General features: G+C 41.0%; 5 protein-coding genes across 5 annotated transcripts in view; 2 read left to right on the top strand and 3 right to left on the bottom strand.

The window, feature by feature from the left end:
- Positions 1-12,646, bottom strand: part of siz (Brefeldin-resistant Arf-GEF family protein schizo) — a 43,081-nt gene extending 30,435 nt beyond the window's left edge. The window contains exon 1 of the mRNA XM_036815139.3: positions 11,851-12,646. Coding sequence (XP_036671034.2) covers positions 11,851-12,236 — 386 coding nt within the window. The 5' untranslated portion in view covers positions 12,237-12,646. The remainder of the gene's footprint in view (positions 1-11,850) is intronic.
- A 317-nt stretch (positions 12,647-12,963) lies between these two features.
- LOC108012431 (cancer-related nucleoside-triphosphatase homolog) lies at positions 12,964-13,670 on the top strand. The gene is made up of 2 exons (XM_017077795.4): positions 12,964-13,060; positions 13,138-13,670. Exons 1-2 carry the CDS (start codon positions 13,015-13,017, stop codon positions 13,668-13,670), a joined length of 579 nt encoding a protein of 192 aa, XP_016933284.2. The 5' UTR covers positions 12,964-13,014.
- Positions 13,657-15,435, bottom strand: Polr3E (RNA polymerase III subunit E). Its single transcript, XM_017077794.4, has 3 exons — positions 15,296-15,435; positions 14,163-15,236; positions 13,657-14,100 (listed from the first exon to the last, which is right to left on the bottom strand). The coding sequence occupies exons 1-3, from the start codon at positions 15,326-15,328 to the stop codon at positions 13,750-13,752; spliced, it is 1,458 nt and encodes a 485-aa protein (XP_016933283.2). The 5' UTR covers positions 15,329-15,435; the 3' UTR covers positions 13,657-13,749.
- A 366-nt stretch (positions 15,436-15,801) lies between these two features.
- Positions 15,802-17,018, top strand: LOC108012378 (methyltransferase-like protein 22). The gene has a single exon (XM_017077733.4). The coding sequence runs from the start codon at positions 15,924-15,926 to the stop codon at positions 16,746-16,748; it is 825 nt and encodes a 274-aa protein (XP_016933222.2). The 5' UTR covers positions 15,802-15,923; the 3' UTR covers positions 16,749-17,018.
- On the bottom strand, positions 16,862-19,199 carry Pdss2 (Decaprenyl diphosphate synthase subunit 2). Its single transcript, XM_036815642.3, has 3 exons — positions 18,476-19,199; positions 18,186-18,375; positions 16,862-17,895 (listed from the first exon to the last, which is right to left on the bottom strand). The coding sequence occupies exons 1-3, from the start codon at positions 18,838-18,840 to the stop codon at positions 17,089-17,091; spliced, it is 1,362 nt and encodes a 453-aa protein (XP_036671537.2). The 5' UTR covers positions 18,841-19,199; the 3' UTR covers positions 16,862-17,088.
- Positions 19,200-19,411: the final 212 nt, after the last annotated feature.

Genomic DNA, 19,411 nt, shown 5'->3' with positions numbered 1-19,411 from the left:
CGTGCATTTTATTGTGTGAACAGAAATCAACTTGGAAAGAAGTTCAAAACTCTGAATGGCTTCTCAAGACATGAATATTTCAGCGAGCCGCAATGAGGGGTTCCAAGGGAGTGGCTGTGAGTGGGGCGTTTTGAGGCACAAACGGGACAGAAGAAGGGGTGTTAGTGTGGGAGCTATTTGCCCCGGGGTCCACGCCCATCGAATTGGGTCAACTGACAATGAAGCTCATCAAAAATGCAACTGCCAACGAGGATACCAAAAAAAAAATTTATAAAAGACAATTTTCCGTCAGATAAGAAGAAAAAGTTTTAATCTCGCCTCCACCTAAAACCAACCAAAATAAACAAAAGCTGAAAGATCTCAGGATGAAGAGGGATCCAACTTATGAAGAATAAACAGAAAAGAGCAGCCACAATATTTTCACATTCTTTTTTATCATTCTCCAAAATGGAAATGAAACGCGGAAAAGATGACGATGATGATGATATGATGATGAAGAAAGAGGGACTGCTGCGCGAAAGGAAAGACCAACTTCGAGATGCTCGAGATGAATTAAGCGCAATGGCAACAAAAGATTTTCCCTCTTGGCTGTCATAATATTGAAAGACGCCCAAGGCTGTGGGTGGGGTGTGAGGTGGACATATATCATTTCGAGTGTATAGAACAGGGAACTTGGGGAACGAACTAGTCAGATGAAGTTCCAGAAAGATGACAAGTTATTAGCGGGGCGTGTGTTTACTCCTCGAACTGCACAGTGCATTTCATGGCCCTAAGGCTTATTGGCTTCCTGTCAGATTCATCTGATTATTAATGATGCCTCAAATTAATGATCATCGGGAAGACGATGGATAAGATCGAAATAAGTCTGATTTCCACGGGACTTAAGTAATCTAACGAAAATAAAATAAAATTTAATTTTAAAATTACTAAATGCAATAATGTAAATGGTTTCTGTGGCCCCTATCTATATTTTGTTTCTGAATTGAAACTTACCTAATTAATAACCCAATAAATTTATAAATATAGAAACAAGAATACACCGGTAGATACAAGTTCACATTCCACCAATCCAAGAGCGAAATATCTAAAGACAAATTATTAAAATGCATAGGAAAATTTTAGACGAATTGGAGCAGTGACCGTCCCATCCGAATATTTATATATACAACATGTGCAACACACTACATCATTCTACATATTTTCCCCTCATTTCGTTGTTTCATTTCGTTTGCAAAAAGAAAAAAATCCAAAAAAAAGAAGAGAAAATGTCAGCAAACGCTAAAGAGCACTTCATGTACCCACGACACCATCATGCAGATGAACTGGAGGAGAGAAAATGAGACTTGTTGGGTGGGAAAAGGAGAAGTCCCGGGAAAACATGATGAAGAACACGATGCAGAACATTGGGCTGGCGCATGGTAACACATAAAGTCAGCGAGCAAAAAATTAATGAACATTGAGTTAATGAATTCGGGAATACCCTAACTAAGATGAGGAGATTGGGTTCTAATAAATATCAAATCAAGAAGGTAATGATATCGTTCTTTTAAGGCTAAGATATTAGAGTAGATCGCAAATCCTTAGTAAGGAAAGAGGTAAAAAGGTTTTGTTATTATACAAAAGAACATGATCAAAAATATATTTTAATTCTTGATTGAAATCTTTAAGTCAAAGATAAAGTACATTTCATCTTACCAAATACATTTTCGTGATTCACACTGGTCTCAAATTTCAAAGAGAAAACGACATCGTGAGGAATATAATGAAACTATTCAGAGGGTTGATCCCTTGATAAGGACACGGAAATGATTTGGCTAATTCTTGAGCAGGAAGTTCAGCTCAATTGCATTTATAAAGACGCATCACTTTCGATATCATTTATAATGGAATTAGTTATAAATCTCAGAACCCTAAGGAAAGTGTTTGCTGTTATAAGCTATATACATTTCACCTATTTATTTTGATACCTTAATTTATTTGTTTTTTAAAACACCGATTAACCTCCCAACACTCTTGTTTACTGTTTTGGTTATACTTGTTTTGGATCACATACTGAGCTCCCGAATCCACATACCCCACCAGAGATCTTGACATGGAGAAAAGGGAACGCGGGTGCTTAGCCTTAGAAGATGAACAAAAACAAACAGAAATGCTGTTACACAAGTGCCCGAGTGGCAGGCGCTGGCATCCTCCATGGAGCTTGCAACATTCAGGACGCCACCCCTCCAGACACCCACTTCATGCACCACCCCCTCCCATCCTCCTTGAGGACAAAGAATGCATGCCAGCGAACTCGCTCGTCAGTCACTCGGTGAAAACTCCCTTCGCTCCCCAGGGGTGGTTCTTTGCAGTGGCGGTGGATGGTTTTTATGCAATAGGGATTTCAAAACAATATCTTTTGAAAAATATTTAATAAATATATACTATGTTTTACAGAATTATAACTATTTTTTAATAAACAATTTGATTATGAAGTTTAATAAACGTTATTTCATGTATGATACAATTTTACATTCGTTTTTATTGTTTCAAATCAAAATATTTGTGTAACCATTTTCGTCTATTTTATTGCACTTGAATATTAAATGAAGGAAGAGTGTGACCCTTTTCGCATTGTACTCTGATTGTATGAATAACAAGTGTGACCGTTTTCTTAGCTTTTTAATCATCATTTAATTGATTCGTAATTTTATTAGCTGATTTTATTTAAGGCATCTAACTTATAATTAGTGTAACCCATTTCACAGTAGATGTATCTTTCTTTTCTGAAAAGTGAAGAGGGGTCCTAAAACTCCACAAAAACGAATCCCTCCTGAAAACACCCCTGACTTTTGATGTTAAAGAATTGCGACGAATCGCAGGACAAAGGCTGAGGATAAGGTATGAGGATGTTGACTGCACAGGACGATGACGTAGGGACAAATGCGGAAAAAAACTGTGTTGAGATTTGCTCCCTTTTGGCATGCCCTCACATCATCCCACGGATTGCAGATTGCAGGGCGGAGGTTTTGAGGATGCATCTGAATGCGAGATGAGAATGAGAGTTGAGAAATGAGAGGCGAGCCGGTGTGTATGTGTGTTTTGTAAAATTGAAATGTGAAAATGGGACCAGAGAATTTCCCCGCCATCCCCCCTCCCCAACCCTCAATTTTTAATTTTGTCAGCGTGTGCGTGTCGTTGTATGTGGTGGAATACTTTTTCAGTTTGTTAAACTCTATTTTTAGAGCTCTCGGCGGCCATGAGAAGGAAAATTCAGCCTCACGAGTGTGTGTGGGGGCGCTTGCTGGCTTAGTTTTCCCGCAGTTTCCACTGTTTTTGTTTCCAATTTACTTTTTTTTTGAGCACTGCGCTGCATGTTAATGCGCTAAACACGAATTTGTAATTCCAAGTTGGAGTTATCGAAACACTCAAAAGAGTAGAAGAGGCAGTGATGTTTCCCAAGATACAAAACGTATAAAATAAAAATCAATTCTGCAATTTGTCATGGGATGGGTTGGGTGTTAATTAAGTGTGGCAATTAAGGGGGTGGGTGGCTGCTATATATATTTCCAGCCTTTTAGGTCGCAGACGCCGTGGCAATTAACGGTAACTCAATTTTCACCTGTCGGATCCCCCAAGCCAACTATTTTATTTATTTATATATTTCGCTTCAGGTGTAGGAGAAAACTTGAAGCCAATATATATATCGAACATTTGTTTGCCTTCCCACGGAAAAAAGTGGAGGATAATAATGACCATCGATGATGATTACCAGTTGCCTGGTCTCAAATGGGTAATGCAATCCGCTAATGCAACTCTCCAAGCGTTTAACACTAAACAGAAATCGAATACGAGAGCAACTTATTAAAAACAGTAACAGACGCAAAATGCAAGTCGGTAATCAATATACAGGTGAAACTGGGGAAACGAACTCGATATGCTCTACCATGATTTCAATTATAGGTTTTACTGAAATCCAGAAAATTATCCAAACTCGTCTAATAATTACCAATTTTATTACATAATTTCTAAAATTTCTGACGCAGAAATATTTAATCTTGTGGTCAAGGAGGTAACCTGAGATTTTATTTGTTCCACCACGATTTTACAAGTAATAGGATCTACTCTAGCCTTCTCACGAAGCGTCAAAGCTTCTTGGCCATTTCAGGGTATCTGGCAACAGGTAACTGGTTGTCAGTCAACACACCTGCCCCTCCAGCTCCCCACTCCCCTTTCTCCCCTCCAATCAATCCACACTCTCCGCAATGGCGATCGCGGGCCATGACGAGGCTGCTGACAATCGATTAATGGCACATATAAATGGCTATCTTCTGGTTGGCTAGTTGCTAACCAGCTCAGCATCAACGGTTGCTTGTAACTTACACAAAAAAAAATTAAATAAAATTAAACAATCATAGTAAATACTATTTGAAAAAGAACCACATGCTTTTAAGAAAGAAGATTTTGTATATTAAACAGAAACAATGTTATATTTTAAATATTAAATACATACTTTCTAATAGTATTTCTGTATGTAGTAAAGTATTGTTTACTATTGAAATTTGAGTATTTAGAAAACATTTATAGGGTATTAAAATAGAATAAATATATTCATATTTTTTTGTTAAAATATTATTTTTTATCGTTTTAAATTCAATTATTGATCCAAAACTTTAAAATTGGTATGCCCTAAAAATTTCCTTACATAAAAAAACATTTTCAAAATTGATGTTCCCTTCTATATTTTTAAAATTAAGAATTGTTGTCAGTATTTTTTTTTGCCGTGCAAAACCGGTGGTCAACTCTCTTGTGGTCAGCTCACTTCACAAAAAATATATTCAATTTGCATGTGTCTCTCATTTTCGACTCGTTTTCATTTTCGTTTTACGTTTTTGGCTCACTACTACGCTTTTTTTCTCGGCGATGAATGAAATCCACATAAACAGCATTTAAAAACACGAAATTATTATATATTGTGGGCGTTTGGCCGAGTGCGTTCAACGGCGCCGCTACGACGCTCCATTGGGTCACCAATAAAAATAAGAAAAATAATAGCAATAAAAAACAAAAGCAGCGCCAATCTTCTGGCGTCTGCGCAACTGCGTCCATTGACGTTGGCGATCGAGCTGCGCAGACAATCTTAAGGTCAAGATATAGCAGCAAAGTTAATTCGGGGTATACGAGGGCCCTGGGGGCATTGGTTTCCAGATGACTGATGAGCAAGACAAAAGTGAGATCGAAAAAAACGCACAAGAAAAACCCACAAAAAAGTGTATATAAATCGCAATGTATTTTGTGTGATGGCTTTTTTCGTTGCTGGTTCTGCAGGCGCCTGCCTACACAAACAAATGCAGCACAACAGTTCGGACCAATTGGATTATTTACAGCTAAAATTAATAGCAGGAAGTGTAAAAAAAAATTGTTCTTTAATATCAATTTATTTATAATCTTAATTTTTTAAGAAACCGAAATACTCTTTTTTTGTTATATCAATCCAAAAGATACTTTAAAAATATTACTTGTGTTTTTATAATATTTCAAAGAATTTATGTTCAACTCAGTCGATTTTGTTTAACTTTTAAGTTAAACGATAACAAAATGCTTTAAACTAAATTATAATTATAATGTTTATTATACAACAGGGCGTATTTAACTATTATTTCCGATTTTTTTAAATTTATAGCCTTACATTTTGGACAACACTATCCAAAATGCACACACGCGTCAGCCCACAGCTGTTGAATATTTTGAGCTTTTAATTTTCGAAAAGGCAACAAATAAAAATTTGAATATTAAGCCCGAGGAAGAGGAAGAGGAAGATAGGGCGCTGCACTCTGGCAAACAAGAGAGAGGGAAACCCGAGGAAATTAAGCAAGAACGCATTTTCTTGGCACTCGCATTTTGGGGCGTGCCTGAAAGGGGGTCGCAGGGGGCCCAAGTACTCTACTCAACCATGGCGATGAAAAAAAAAACCAAAAAACAGAACAGGGATCCCCACAAAATTTGGGTCAATGTACACAAAATACACATTCACGCCCCGAGAACGCAGAGAAATATTAATTTTTCACGTTTTTTGTTGATGGTTTTTTAATTTTACAACATTAATATGTCAAAAAACTGAGGGTGCATTTTGTTATTCTTATTTCTAAATAATTTCCACTCATTTGTTTTCCCCCTTATATTTCGCTGATTTCTTTACGACTCCAGGCGGTGTTAATTGATTGAAAGGGGGCACGATTTGCGACCTCCAAAGTGGGTGGATGGGGTTGTTACCCTGGGGATGCAACCACAACCGGAAGTTGTCAGTCAGTCGGGTAGGCGAAATTTATGTTTTTATATATAAGATAAGTGAGTCAAAGCACTAAAACCAGCGCACAGATAAGTTGAGTGGAGCGAAGATAAACAGATGAAAGATGTCGCCCCAGACATTTCGACAGACTTTGTCATAGGGCGAGTGCGACCACCCAGTCCCATCCTCATTGATAAGACAAAGGCCTCAAGGGCTCACAAGATGGTGATGAAAGTTTATTGGGGTGGAAACTATAAAGTGATTACACAGTAAAAGGCTCTAATGGTTTATTTTATCCCTTACTGGACCTAATAAAGATTTCTAGCTATTGAAATATGAATCAAAGCCAGCCAAATAATCTTGTTATTAAAACCTTTTAGACTAATAGACTATTATTAATTACATTTACCAAACTAGACATACATTTAACAACCAATCATTAGTTATTCATTGATATTTAAGAATATAATAACATTCATAAATGAGTGTTATATTGCAAAATCATGCTGCATATATTACTTTTTATGGATTTTTCTGTTAGCCTTTAAAGGAAATCCGTTCGATTTCTTAATGGCCTTCAATGCATTTCAAGCTTGTTCTTAATGAGGTTTTGTATTTAGTTTTCTTTGCAATGATAAGTAACAGAAACAATTGAATTTACTTCTAAAATGGAAATTAGTCATAGTCGGCTATATAATTTACACAAACAGCTGCAAGCATCAATCATCATGATTTCACTGGGTAAAACTATTTTAACGAAGCATTAATTGATTTTCGAACGTGTGACAAATTTTAATGGTGGCATTAGGTGTGTAAAAAAAGTTACCTAACATGGCAAGTTGCAGTTGATTAAAGGTAACTTCTGTATAACAATTAAAATGTTTTTACTAATTTATATTTGAGACATAAAATCAAGTCATGGAAAATACAAAGTAGTTACTGTTAAAATAAAACCCCGATAAGGTGAGCAAATAAACACAATGCAAATAAGACATCAAATATTTCCCATGCAATCGTTTTCTTCCACCGAAATCAGCCATGTAGAACCGCCCCCAAAATTAGAGCTCTTCCCTATAGACACGATTTGAGTAGCTGATCATTATTTCCAGCCCATCATCAGCGCAACTTCCTTCGGTCAGAGACAAAAGCGAATCCCACAGTTTTTGGCCATTATACCTAGTTGGATAGTTTGAAACTCTAGCACACGATGGCCATTTTTGGGGCGCATGCGCAGCCGTCAGAACTGAGCAAAAATTACCAGAAGATGGCCAAGACCGGGACTTATGGCCATGTAAAGCGTACTGGGCTGCTGTCAATGCCAAACACGATTGACAAGCCACTGGAGCAACGAGAGTTCGAATTGGCATTTGGTTTGGTTTGGATTTGGTAGCGAGTTCCGCTGAATGGGGAAAATCGACTCGGAAGTTGTCACTTTGGGCAGGGACAACATGAACGCATGTCTCATCAATCACTGTATCTTTGTATCTGCGTAACGAGCTGCACGAGTTGAATACCAATAAAAAATAAACAAAAAGACAAGAAAAGTACCCACATAACATATGCAAACGACTAAATCCGAATGGGGACGCCCTCTAATTGATTACATTGTTCGCTTGCAAACTAATCCCCCAAAGACTTTAAGCCAACAGGAATTTTTCGCAAGCTTTTTTCTGTGACTTGACAGTTTAGTTCGAACACATGAACGAAAGTCAGTTTGGCAATGACATTGTTTATTAAACATTTCATATAAATGATTTTTATTATTATTCTTCGGCTGCCCAGCGCGCCGATGATCTCACTTTTCGATTGAATACTGAAAAATTAATTTTCGTTTATTGCATGCATAATAAATGGTCTAGTCTGAAGCACCGACACATGGTTCGTCCAAAACCCAGATGTGTTCGGATCACTGGAATAACCCAGAAAAGCGATCAACTTAATTGTGTTAATTTGCAATAGAGAACTTTGGGAGGGAAATTATGGTATCGAAGCACTTCCTCAACTGAAATAATTGAGAGAAATTACTGGTGATGGATAAGTACTTTGTCATAATAATTGACACAACTGGGGGGAATTCCATTAATTCGTATTTCATTTAAATGAAAATATTAATTAACAGATCTTGAATAAGCCTAGAACAATAAAAGTGCGAAAAGTCGTAAAAAAAATAATGTTCCTTTTAAAGCTTTTTTACATCAATGATTGGCAACCAAAATCAGAGATACAATAGGAAATAGCAAACCGTAAAAGTATAATAAAAATGGTGATGATAGATATTTAAATACAATATATACTAAAGCAATCAAAAAGACATAAAAATTGCTAATAATAAAGTAAAACACAACCCTACTTTCTAGGACTTACAAAAAATATACGGAAGTATAATTAACCACAGTAATAACATTCAACAGTTCTTCAGTTTAAGCCTAAGGAGTTTTTAAAACAATCAGGAAACCATCTGGTTGTCAAAGATAGAAAAACAAACCTCAATAAATCTTAAGCAACCACAAAAGTACTACCGTAAAAAATTAAACTTTTTTTTGTTTACTTTGTGGTTTGTGATAAAAACGAAAGACCACAATAGGATTCACTTGAAAATCAGCATGTTATTATTGCAATTACTATCTCGTTTTCAACTCCTCCCCCTATAAAACGATTTTCCCATCTGCTGGTGCACTTATATCATCCATCCCACCCTTGACTCCCAACTTGCATGTCCGTTTGGCATATCTTTTAATTAAAACAAAAGTTTCCTCTCAAACCTCAAAGATATTTGCAGCACGCATGGCTTCTATTTTGACCACCAAACTCCAACCGCCAAACCCCCCCTCATCTACGCCCCTTTTGTAATGGGACGACCGCAATCTTCACTCCAAATGTTGCATGCAAATGGAATAAAATAGTAGTGGTAGGAAGGGCAGCGAACTACTTCACCTACTAGAGTCACAGAATACAGTACACACTCATTAAGAAGTCGGAAAACGTTATCCCATCCTCCCCCTCGTAACCCCCTCCAAAAAAAAACCCCAGCCATGACCATTTTAAAGAGGGCCGTACGAAATTAATAGACTCTCCACTACACTCGCTTAATTATCACAAAGAGACCCAGAGCAACAGCAAAAACACTTTTCAAATGGGCAAGTGCTTTCCACCCCCCATCCCTTTCCCCATTTTCCTGTGGTGCGTGTGTCTGCTTTATTAGATGATGATAACTAGCTAATGAGTTGAACTCTGCGAAAAGCCGAACAACGACATTGTGGCATCACGGTTACAAAATTCTATCTTTGTTTTAAAAGATCATCTTTTGTATTATCCTTAACAAATTGACCAAACTTATATCTTTAATATTAAACTATAATCACATATAACATTTTAAAACATTACGTTATTCTAGACATTTAAGATACAATTTAACTATTTCCTTTTAAACTAAACTCAAAAAGGGCTGGAAAATTTATTTGTTCATCATTTTGAAATTCTATATTTTGGATTCATTAAAATTTGTATATATCTGCTACCCAATACTTTTTAAAATTTCTAAAAAATTATTTTCTGTGTAGTTTCTAAGTGTGAGAGCTTAATAGTGGAGTGTGGATGGCCAAATGCAAAAGTTTAACCGGAGAAAAACAACCATAAGCTGTGGAACCTTACTCATAAGTCAGAAAGCTACCCGCACATTTTCAACAACATCTTTGATCTTGAGTTTTATGTCTCATCGTGACATACTCTTTCCCATAATGAAAGATATACGAACTCAGTGCGTGTGGCTTATCTTGTACAATTTATTTGAGAGTGGGTCTAAGCTATCTTAATCACTTGCGCATTACATTTAGCTATGCTAATTGGAAGGTAAAAAATTATGGCGAGAAAGAAGGAAATGGATTCCCGTGGACACACATTTACCTAATAGATAAATATTACTTGGCAAAGCAATTAAAAAGGCCGTGTATCATTCATGACGTGAAAAACAAGGAAATTATGATATATATAATATACGTATTTGATAATTCCATATATATTTGAAGAGTATTAATAATTTCGATGATCTTAGAGTGTATATTACTTCTGTTGTTTTATGTTTGAATGTTTTGGCGAAGGTGAGCTGTGCGCAAAAACAAAAAAGGCATAAAAACAAACAGATACGCAAAGCGAATAATTGGAAGAGCCCACGATTCTTCTAGCAGACCTTAGAGGCCAAGAAGCCCCGAAAATAAAGAAAACGGTTAAAGATAACTGCGCTTTATTTGCGCCCACTTTGTGTATATGTATATCTTTTTTACAGATTGTCTGCGGTGGGGCATGACCGCATGCAAAACAAAGTCAGGTACGAAAATTGAGATATTTCCACCTTTATTCGGCTGCCAATGGCAAATGCCAGGCGTATCGTTATTAATATTTCTTTGCTTGTTTACCTATGCATTTGTCGGGTTAATCTCCCCAGAAAGACCCCGAATAAGTGATCGAAATTCAGTCTTAACATTGAATTCCCATAAGACGTTTCTTATCGCCCTAAGTAGCACTATTGGTTATCAGCAAGGGAAAACAGAGCGATAGAGCTAAACAAACAGAGAACTCTAGTTCGTGTCGATCGATAAGCGGAGAGCAACTATAGTTCTAACAGTGCTCATGACTCATTCAATTTGGCAAAGAATAAATATACCATTATCTAATGTTCTGGGACCGATAAGCGTTGTGAGTGTTTTTTATGTGCGGAAATTCCTCTTGCGCACCCAATATTGCGACCACGACTGTGTCGATTAGCCCACAGGTAGTAGGGAGTGCAAAAAGGGGTTGCAAAAACCAGTAAGTCGGTCTTGGACTTGTCAGCCTGCAGCTGCCAAGGTGGCAAGGACAAGGGGACGAAAATGTGACTCAACCAGAAGTTGAGTCAACAACAACACTCGGGGCAAGGAAACATTAAGGTTGGGGGTTACGGAAATGCAGCCAAAAATGGCGATCAAAACCAAAAAAAAACCAAAGGTTCGTTAGTACATTGTAAGATTCCTGTATTCTTATTGGTTAACCATCAATACGTTCTAAAAATATCTTAACTTGCCTAAAAGTTCAATGTGTCAATGTTTTTGATATTTCTTTTGATATTCAATCGATGATATAAACAATTAAATTAATAAAGTCCTTGACATAAATCTTGAAAGCTAAATGTCGCCTTGATAAGAAACACTAAGGAAAAGATTAAGAACATATACCAATTAAGAGTTCTGATCTGATCTGATGTGTATGTAGGGATGTATTTTTATTGTTAAGACAAAATGTATAAAGCTCTTAAAAAAAGAAAAAAATGTATGATTACAGACACTGAACTGATAACTTAACTTGATGGAATTTTTAGATTTGTTAATCGAAAACAAAACATAATCATACTAAGTTTAGTAAACAGAATTAATTCTATAGCTGTTGAAAATAAGATAAGATACTTATTTCTAATAGGAATACCTTTTTCAAACCAAAATGCCTAATAAGAAAAGCCTGAGTTTTCTTAAGACACCCTTATATGTGGGTATTACCAACAACACATTTGTAAGCATACATAAATATCTATTAATCTTAGTTTAAGCACTTACTTCTCATCGAGATCAATGGGCAACCTCTTGAGCTCCGACATGTCCAGCTCGAGTCGCAGATTGGAGACCTCACAAAGTAAGCGATCGCGTTCCAGGCTCAACTCCTTGATTTTGGCATGTAGGGCATTGTTTTCCCTGAGCAGCTCGTCCACATTGTAGGGGATCTGGATCGTATGTTGATGGGGCATACCGATCGAGAGGGGCAGGGAAACGGGTCCTGGTACAGGTACACCTACACCCACACCCCCACCACCGCCCCCGCCCACCGGATTCTCCACGAACATCATGGAACTGGCCATCAGAAGCGATTGTGTGGTCTGATGGAGCAGCAGCTCCTGATCGCCATCCGAATTCTGCGACAGATTCTTCAGATCGGCCTCGGACATTATTCTGCAGCCTTTGTTTATAACTTTTAGCGGGGATCGGTTGCACTTTGTGTATTTTTATGGCCAAAACATTATAGCCCGGCCACGCACACGCACTCGCGCGAATGAGGGAGGCGGAGGAGAAGGTGATAAAGCGGTGGAAACAGGCAGGGCAACTTTGAATCTCACAATAAAGAACTGAAAATGCAGCTTGCTGCGAGCCAAAAATCTCGCTTGTACTTAATAATGCCCTTGGATTGGGATTCTTATTCGGATTCTCCGTTCTTCTCTGCTCTCTTCAGGCACTAACAAAATGAATCGCGAGCAACAATTGGATCTGGGGAATACGGATTCGCGGAAATTTACGGATTTTCAATTCACGCGCGACGAAAACGCGACGCACTTTTTTGTTCGACGTTTGGAAACAGTGTGACCGTGCTGGGGGCGCCGCAACATACCAGCAGTAGGGCCGTAGATCAGATCCGCCGGAATACTCTTTGGTATTCAGAAATACCATATGTAGTATGTAGCCCGCCAATTTGAATAATAAACCCGTATTATATATATTTTATTTTATCTTACTGTGGCTTTGACTTGTATATCTTCCGAATTAATTTTACAAATTTCAAAATAACACATTTTCTTTTTCTAATGCTTTTAAGAGTTTAGTAAAATTAAAAAATAAATAAGATAAAAATAAAAAATTATTGGAAATGTACACCGTTTCTTATTTTCCATTCCTGGTTGATCTAGTTCACGTCTGAAATATTCCCTAAATTTATTACCAAAACAAGCCGGCATGGAAAGTTCGATTCTAACGACTATTATAGTTACAGGACCACCAGGTAATATTATAGTCAACCTTAAATACATATATGTATATCTATTTCAGTGTATAACTAATCAGTGATTATGTTTTCAGGAGTGGGCAAAACCACTCTGATCCGCAAGATTAGCTCGAATCTGCGGGATAAAGGACACCTCCTTCAAGGCTTCTATACGGAGGAAGTGCGAGGTGAGGGAATTAGCCAAAGAATCGGATTCGATGTGGTCACGTTGGCGGGAAAACGGGGAATCCTGGCCCGAGAAAATCCAGAAGACAAGCTACGACGGCCCAAAGTGGGCAAGTATTCAGTGTTTGTCCAAAACTTCGAGGATCTTGCCTTGCCACTGTTGGATTTCAAGAACTCGCAGCCAGAGCCGCATCTCCTAGTCATCGATGAAGTGGGCAAAATGGAGCTCTTTAGCAAGCGTTTTGAGTCAGCCATGGTTGATCTTCTAAAGAAAAAAAGACCTTTATTGGTAACCATACCCGAAAAATCCAGCTTAACCTTGGTGGAACAGCTGAGGAAAATCCCTAGCTCCATTCTCTATCAGGTGACCAAATCCAATAGGAATACTTTGGCAGGCGAAATTACAGATCTCATTACGAAGTCCTTGGTTGTAACGAAATAAACTTGTTGGTCTTTTTATTAGTGGCTAGGTGTATAAGACTTAAGCTCCCATTCCTCCACCCTTGGGAGGTCTTCATATGCTACGCGTCCACGGAGGAAATGGAATTCATAGCAGGTGGCGGCATGGATGAGGACAGTGACTGGGACTCGCTTTTCCTGGTGGATCGCTTGCGAACACGCTTCGTTTCCCTGGCCCAGTCCATTTCGTTGTAGTGCTGCTCGGAGGCGGTCCAGTGGTACTCCTGCCGGCTAACCAGTTCCGGATACTTTTGCTCGAACTCCTTATCCGGTGGCAGCAGCAGCTCCCAGCGTTTTGTGGTATTCACCCGGGCCACAGTCTTCAGAACGTCTAGCGTTTCCGCCGGTGGCAACTGGGTGGCGGCCATTACCTGAGTTCGAAACAGGTAAGGAGTGCGGGAGAAACGGAAGAGCTGGGGAAGAAATTAAAGCCATTAGTACGGAATATATGGTTCTACTAATCACATGCACTTACTATATAATCTCTGGCGCGAATCATTTGCTCAGCGGACACTCCGTTGGCATGGGATAGCACCTTCTCGGGGAAGACCACCTCGGATCGTGGTACCCAGTTGCCGTGCAGCAGGATGCCCACCTTGGGCAGCAAGGCCACAACCTTGTCGGCCGCCACATGTGGATCCACGTGCTCCGTGAGTATGTCCATCAGGTCGCTGAAGGAGAGCATCCGGGCATCCCGCAAGAGCACTGTAAGCTGTTCCAGCAGAGGCATGGTTTTGAGCATGGCCTTGTTGTAGACAGGAAGGACTTGAGCAGCAGCCGTAGCGGCAGCTGTGGGCGCAACTGGCTGCACATGGTCATCGTAGGGCAAAAGCTTTCGCAGATAATCGCCGGGACCTAAGGCCAATGACGAACTGCCCTGATGACTGGTGGCGAACAGTTTCTGACGCTCCAGCTCGGCGGTGGGCGTGCCCCTCGAGTGCCAGTAGGCCTCGCACCAAGGCTCGTCGGCGATCCTTTGAACGAAACCATCATAGGTGCCGGCACGTTGCTCCTTGCCGCTGTTTTTAGCACTACCACGCGCGAACTTGACCGTGACCTGTTGCAGCACCTCGTCCTCGTCCGTGTCCTCCGTTTGGGCCTTCTGTTCCGCCTTCTTGCGTTTGTCATCCTTATCGAAATGGCTGAGAGCAGGACGCATTTGGACTATGGAAGTGAGGGGTGACAGATGGACCTCGCGATCCGTAAAGATGCCCACTATGTACTTGGCCACATCGGTTATAGATCGCGAACTGGTAAATGCCTGTTTGTCCATTATGCCACGTTTGTAGGTGGGTCGTTCCTGGCCCTTTGGGGGCACTGCTCCGTAGGTGTTTTTCCCATCGGCTGCCACCGCGAACTGTTCGCCTTTGAAACGATCGAAGTGGGAGGAATCAATATCCAGGCCGAAGTCCACCTTCACCTCCTGGGCAATGGGTTTTACACAGCAATTGACAATCACGGAGTCATCGTGGTTCGGGAGCTCCGTTTTCGTGGGGTATTGGAACAGGTACAAGCTGTCCTGCAAGTTCTTCGACAGGAACACGGGTATCTGGCGGGGAATGGAGGTGGGTTTATGGATGGTATCGATGATGCCACTCCCGTACTCACCTCCTCCACCACTGGGTCGTCCTCGTCGTCCATTATTATTTTAAATTCGGATGGATTTGTCTGCCTCACGGTGCACGCCTAAATGGTCTGTGGCATTTTACAACACTGGCCTTTCCCTTTCTGTCGCCACTAGCCAACACTTCAACAGCTGATTGGCACAGTGGAATAAATAGGCAGGCAATGAGACTAATTCGAACAAGAAATAAAATAACAGTCCCTATGTGAAATATAAAAAATATTTAGTTATATTACTTTTTAATGAGTGATACAAATTTAATGAATTTAAATATATTATTTTTAATGGTAAAAGATTTAATAGCTTATACATAACTTTATATCTCGTCTTAATAATATTCAAACGCCATATTAACTTAATTAAATGTGTTAAAGAAGGAAGAACAAATATTGTATTTATTTAAAATTTAAAAAAAATTTTAAGTCCGAACACCAATCCGAACCACTGTGCAAAGACAAAGTGCAAATCAATTTTCCCTAAACCGATTGGCGATACCGATTTGTAATCGCCCACGACGCCCGGGAAAATGTCTCGACCGACCGCAACATTAAACACATATATTATATATGTATAGTCTATGTGCTCTTGGCCCGGTGCATACATAACCCGATCATGTTCACGGTCACGTCGGAAATCTACGGCGAGAACAATTACCAGACAACCCGCGATGGCGGCAAAGTGGTGTCCAAGTTCCGATTCGTCTATCCGGAGGAGAAGCTTGCGAGGATTACGGCGGATAAGGATGGTGACCTTGAGGTGACGCGGCCACGACGTGGCGTGATCGAATTGGAACATTCCGAGGCCACGGAGCTCCGTTTGGTGGGCTTGCAGGTGTGGCGTGGAGCCCTTCTCCTGGCGGATTACCTCTTTTCCAAGAAAGATGAGTTCTCCGGCAAAACCCTCATGGAACTGGGAGCTGGTGTGGGCCTAACCAGTATAGCGGCAGGTATACACAATCCCGGAAAGACCTACTGCACGGATGTGGATCTGGGCTGCATACTAAAGCTGATCCGCGGCAACGTCCAAAGGAATTCCAAACTGCTCAGTGGAAAAATCTCAGTACTGGAGTTTGATTTCCTCGCCCCAAGGGAAGAACAATCTCAGGATCTTCTAGAAGCGATAGACAACAGTGATATTATATTAGCTGCCGATGTAATCTATAGTGATACCCTAACCGATGCCTTCATCTCTGTGGTGGATAATCTTCTGGAGCGGGGTCGCCAAACAGGTAGACCCAAAACCATTTACATGGCACTGGAGAAGCGATATGTGTTCACCCTGGCGGATTTCGATTCGGTGGCTCCCATGTACGAATATCTCATCCGGCAGACGGTCAATAAGCCATGGATTATGGAGCACCTTCCTCTGGATTTCCCTCAGTATTTCGAGTACGATCGATGCAAGGAACTGATTCTAATCAAGATCACCAGTCGTTAGTGGAAAGCACCAAAAAAGACGTTCCTCCTTTTAGATTCAATTGATACCTTAGTGTACCTTACTAACTTAGTTAAATTTTGTAACGTTAGGTTACTTGAATTAAACTGATAATGTTATGTTGGGATTATAAAAACGTGTTTATTTATGATAGTTTTTGTACTTGCACCAAGTAATTAGAAGACTAACAAAAGTAAGTACAAAAACCGTGTCTTTAAAAAGTGCATGATCTCGCATCTAAGATTAGTCAACAATGTCTGCTCAAATGAATAATGACCCAATGGAATAAATACAACTAAACTAAGCCCTGAACCCGTGAAAAATCAGCAGCGATTGTTTCGGATCAGAGATCCTGCATGGCCAGAATGATGTTCTCCAGGGCCTGTCGAGCGTCGGTAGCCGGAAAATGTTGAAGAACAGCCAGAGCGGCAGCCGTGTGCTTCCGCTGCAGTTCCTTGGTTTTGACCAACGCCGGACCCGCCAGGATTGCCTTGTGGATCTTGTCGTAGTCGATGTTATCCACCGACTGCTTGCCAGCCTCCAGTTGAGCATACATCCCGGGATCGTGCTCCAAGTGGAAAAGAACTGGGGCACTCACTAGACTGAAAGTCACATCCAGCGGAAGCTGCGGACACTGGAAGGGTTCGGCATCCAAGCAAGCCTGCCAAGCCAGCGCCAAATGTTTGCCAAAGCGGTAAGCATGCCGCTGTAGTTCCTCACTTTGGCCGGCCAACTTCAAGGAAGCTTGACAGGATTTTCCCAGCAGACTACCGGCATTCAGTATGTTACGGCACTCCCATTCCTCCTCGGGATTTCCAAGAACCTGGGCAATTGGCATTGGGGTCATCACGTCGTGCTCGTTGAAGTCCACTCCAACGCTGAGAGAAGGCCGCTGGAAGGTTCCTGGCTTGTAGGGCAAAGGATTGTTCTGCTCATCCCGCTCGCCAATGAATTCCGATTCGGAAAAGTCACGCACGGCCGACGAAATCAGCTCCACCACCTCCTGGTTGCGCAGATTGGCCAGCTCCGCACTGGAATGGCCCAGCAGGTAGTCGCCGGTCAGCAGGCCGATCTTGTTGCCAAAGGACATGTCGTCGTAGGTGGCCACATCCTGGCCAGCCTGTGTGCTCGATTGCAAGTTTACCACGCTCTAAAAGGATAAATCAAATTATTAAAAGCAATTCTATGAATGTCTTAATAGTAGTTCTAAAAATGTTGTGTGCTTGCTGTCGATTATCTTCAATACTCATCAACAACTTTATGCTACTTTTGACGGTTCCGTCAAATAAATTGATGGAAAGTTATAGGCACCTTGCTTGGCTTGTAAGCCGTGAAACTGATTAGCATAAAAAGACGCTAACAACAAGAAACTAGCCCCTTCCGAATGGTTTCTTCATGAGTCACATTCGAATTTAGTTTGCTACCAAAAATGCAACTTACATTGTGCACCAGATGCGATATCCTGATCATCTCGGTGACCTCAGCCAGAGCTCTTTGTGAGTGGAGCACTCCGGCACTCTTGTCCTGCTCAACATCCGGAACACTGGGAGCATGTCCCGCCGCCTTGGACACCAGGAGCACTATCAATCCCCATGCTTGCATCGTGTTCTTGCCATTGTAGAGAAGGTGCCTGAAAATTAAAGATTTCGGTTAGTAATAAGTCAGTTATTGGTCTTGTTAGACCCATATTTGCTTTAGGATCCCAGAAACTAGTTTTTAGGACCACTTACTTGGCCGTCTTCATCAGCGGATGGGCGCTGCCCACCAGTTTGCGCAGGTGCAGCGCCACATTGGCGATCTCGTCGCTGAGCAGCCAGCGCAGGCTCAAAAAGGACGTGGGATAGCCGACGATCCGCTCCGCCTCGCTGACCGCCCTATTCCAGTCGTGCCGTGGTGGCGGGGTCGTCGCCTGTGGACTGGAATGCTTTCCACTGGCCGTCGTCGTTGAAGTCCAACGGTGCTGTTGTAGTTGCTGTTGCTGGAAAGTGAAAGTTTGCAGCGCAGGCGCAACTTGAGCGCTCTGGAATCCCTGAATCTCGGCGGGAATCCTTCGTCGCAGCTGTTGCATAATCCTTAACCCACTGGCGCGGTACATGGCTGTCTTCTATTTGTTGGCTGTCGCTATTATTTCCAATTGCTGCTGGGAAAATCGCGTTTTTAGCTCCGCTCCGTTGAATCGACCGTCGAAAAGTGAAATCTTCGAGGTTCGCGTTCGCTGCTTGCGTCGCAGTCGGCTTCACCTGCCGCCTCCTCTTCTTCTTCGCGGGCGTCCCACTTTTACAGTTGGTCGCTCCGCCGCTCTCAGTTGGCCGCCAAGCGTTCTGTTGTTTGTTTTTATTGCCGCCCGCAGTCTCATGGAACTTCCAGGGGGGCGGTGGGGTGGTTTTACTACGGCCTTTAGCGGGAACAGGTTTTTCGCCCGCCTGGGCATTAGAGATGGCAACACACCGATAAATTAATGTGAAAACATCGATCTTACAGCGGTTTTTGGCTAGTTGTGCCAGCTCTGAAAGTCGTTAGGACACTGCTATCGATATATCGATTGCACAAACGGTCTCACTAAAAACTCAGAAGGGTGTCCTCGCTAAACTTAGCCGTGTCACCCTTCGCAGTTTTTGGAGAGAACCTTTAATTCAATGAAATTAAATTAATTATTTAATTATCCC

This window comes from Drosophila suzukii, chromosome 3 (assembly GCF_043229965.1).
Source record: "Drosophila suzukii chromosome 3, CBGP_Dsuzu_IsoJpt1.0, whole genome shotgun sequence".
NCBI lineage: Eukaryota > Metazoa > Arthropoda > Insecta > Diptera > Drosophilidae > Drosophila > Drosophila suzukii.
This window is presented reverse-complemented; position numbering and strand designations above follow the sequence as displayed.

Excerpts from the sequence above, each read along its gene's own strand:
- LOC108012431 (XM_017077795.4), top strand. The coding sequence starts at position 13,015 with ATGGAAAGTTCGATTCTAACGACTATTATAGTTACAGGACCACCAG. Across the intron at positions 13,061-13,137 it reads TATAGTTACAGGACCACCAG|GAGTGGGCAAAACCACTCTG; the intron begins GTAATATTATAG and ends TTATGTTTTCAG.
- Polr3E (XM_017077794.4), bottom strand. The coding sequence starts at position 15,328 with ATGGACGACGAGGACGACCCAGTGGTGGAGGAG. Across the intron at positions 15,237-15,295 it reads ACGACCCAGTGGTGGAGGAG|ATACCCGTGTTCCTGTCGAA; the intron begins GTGAGTACGGGA and ends ATTCCCCGCCAG. Across the intron at positions 14,101-14,162 it reads TTCGCGCCAGAGATTATATA|CTCTTCCGTTTCTCCCGCAC; the intron begins GTAAGTGCATGT and ends TTTCTTCCCCAG.
- LOC108012378 (XM_017077733.4), top strand. The coding sequence starts at position 15,924 with ATGTTCACGGTCACGTCGGAAATCTACGGCGAGAACAATTACCAGACA.
- Pdss2 (XM_036815642.3), bottom strand. The coding sequence starts at position 18,840 with ATGTACCGCGCCAGTGGGTTAAGGATTATGCAACAGCTGCGACGAAGG. Across the intron at positions 18,376-18,475 it reads CCGCTGATGAAGACGGCCAA|GCACCTTCTCTACAATGGCA; the intron begins GTAAGTGGTCCT and ends TTTAATTTTCAG. Across the intron at positions 17,896-18,185 it reads TATCGCATCTGGTGCACAAT|AGCGTGGTAAACTTGCAATC; the intron begins GTAAGTTGCATT and ends TTATCCTTTTAG.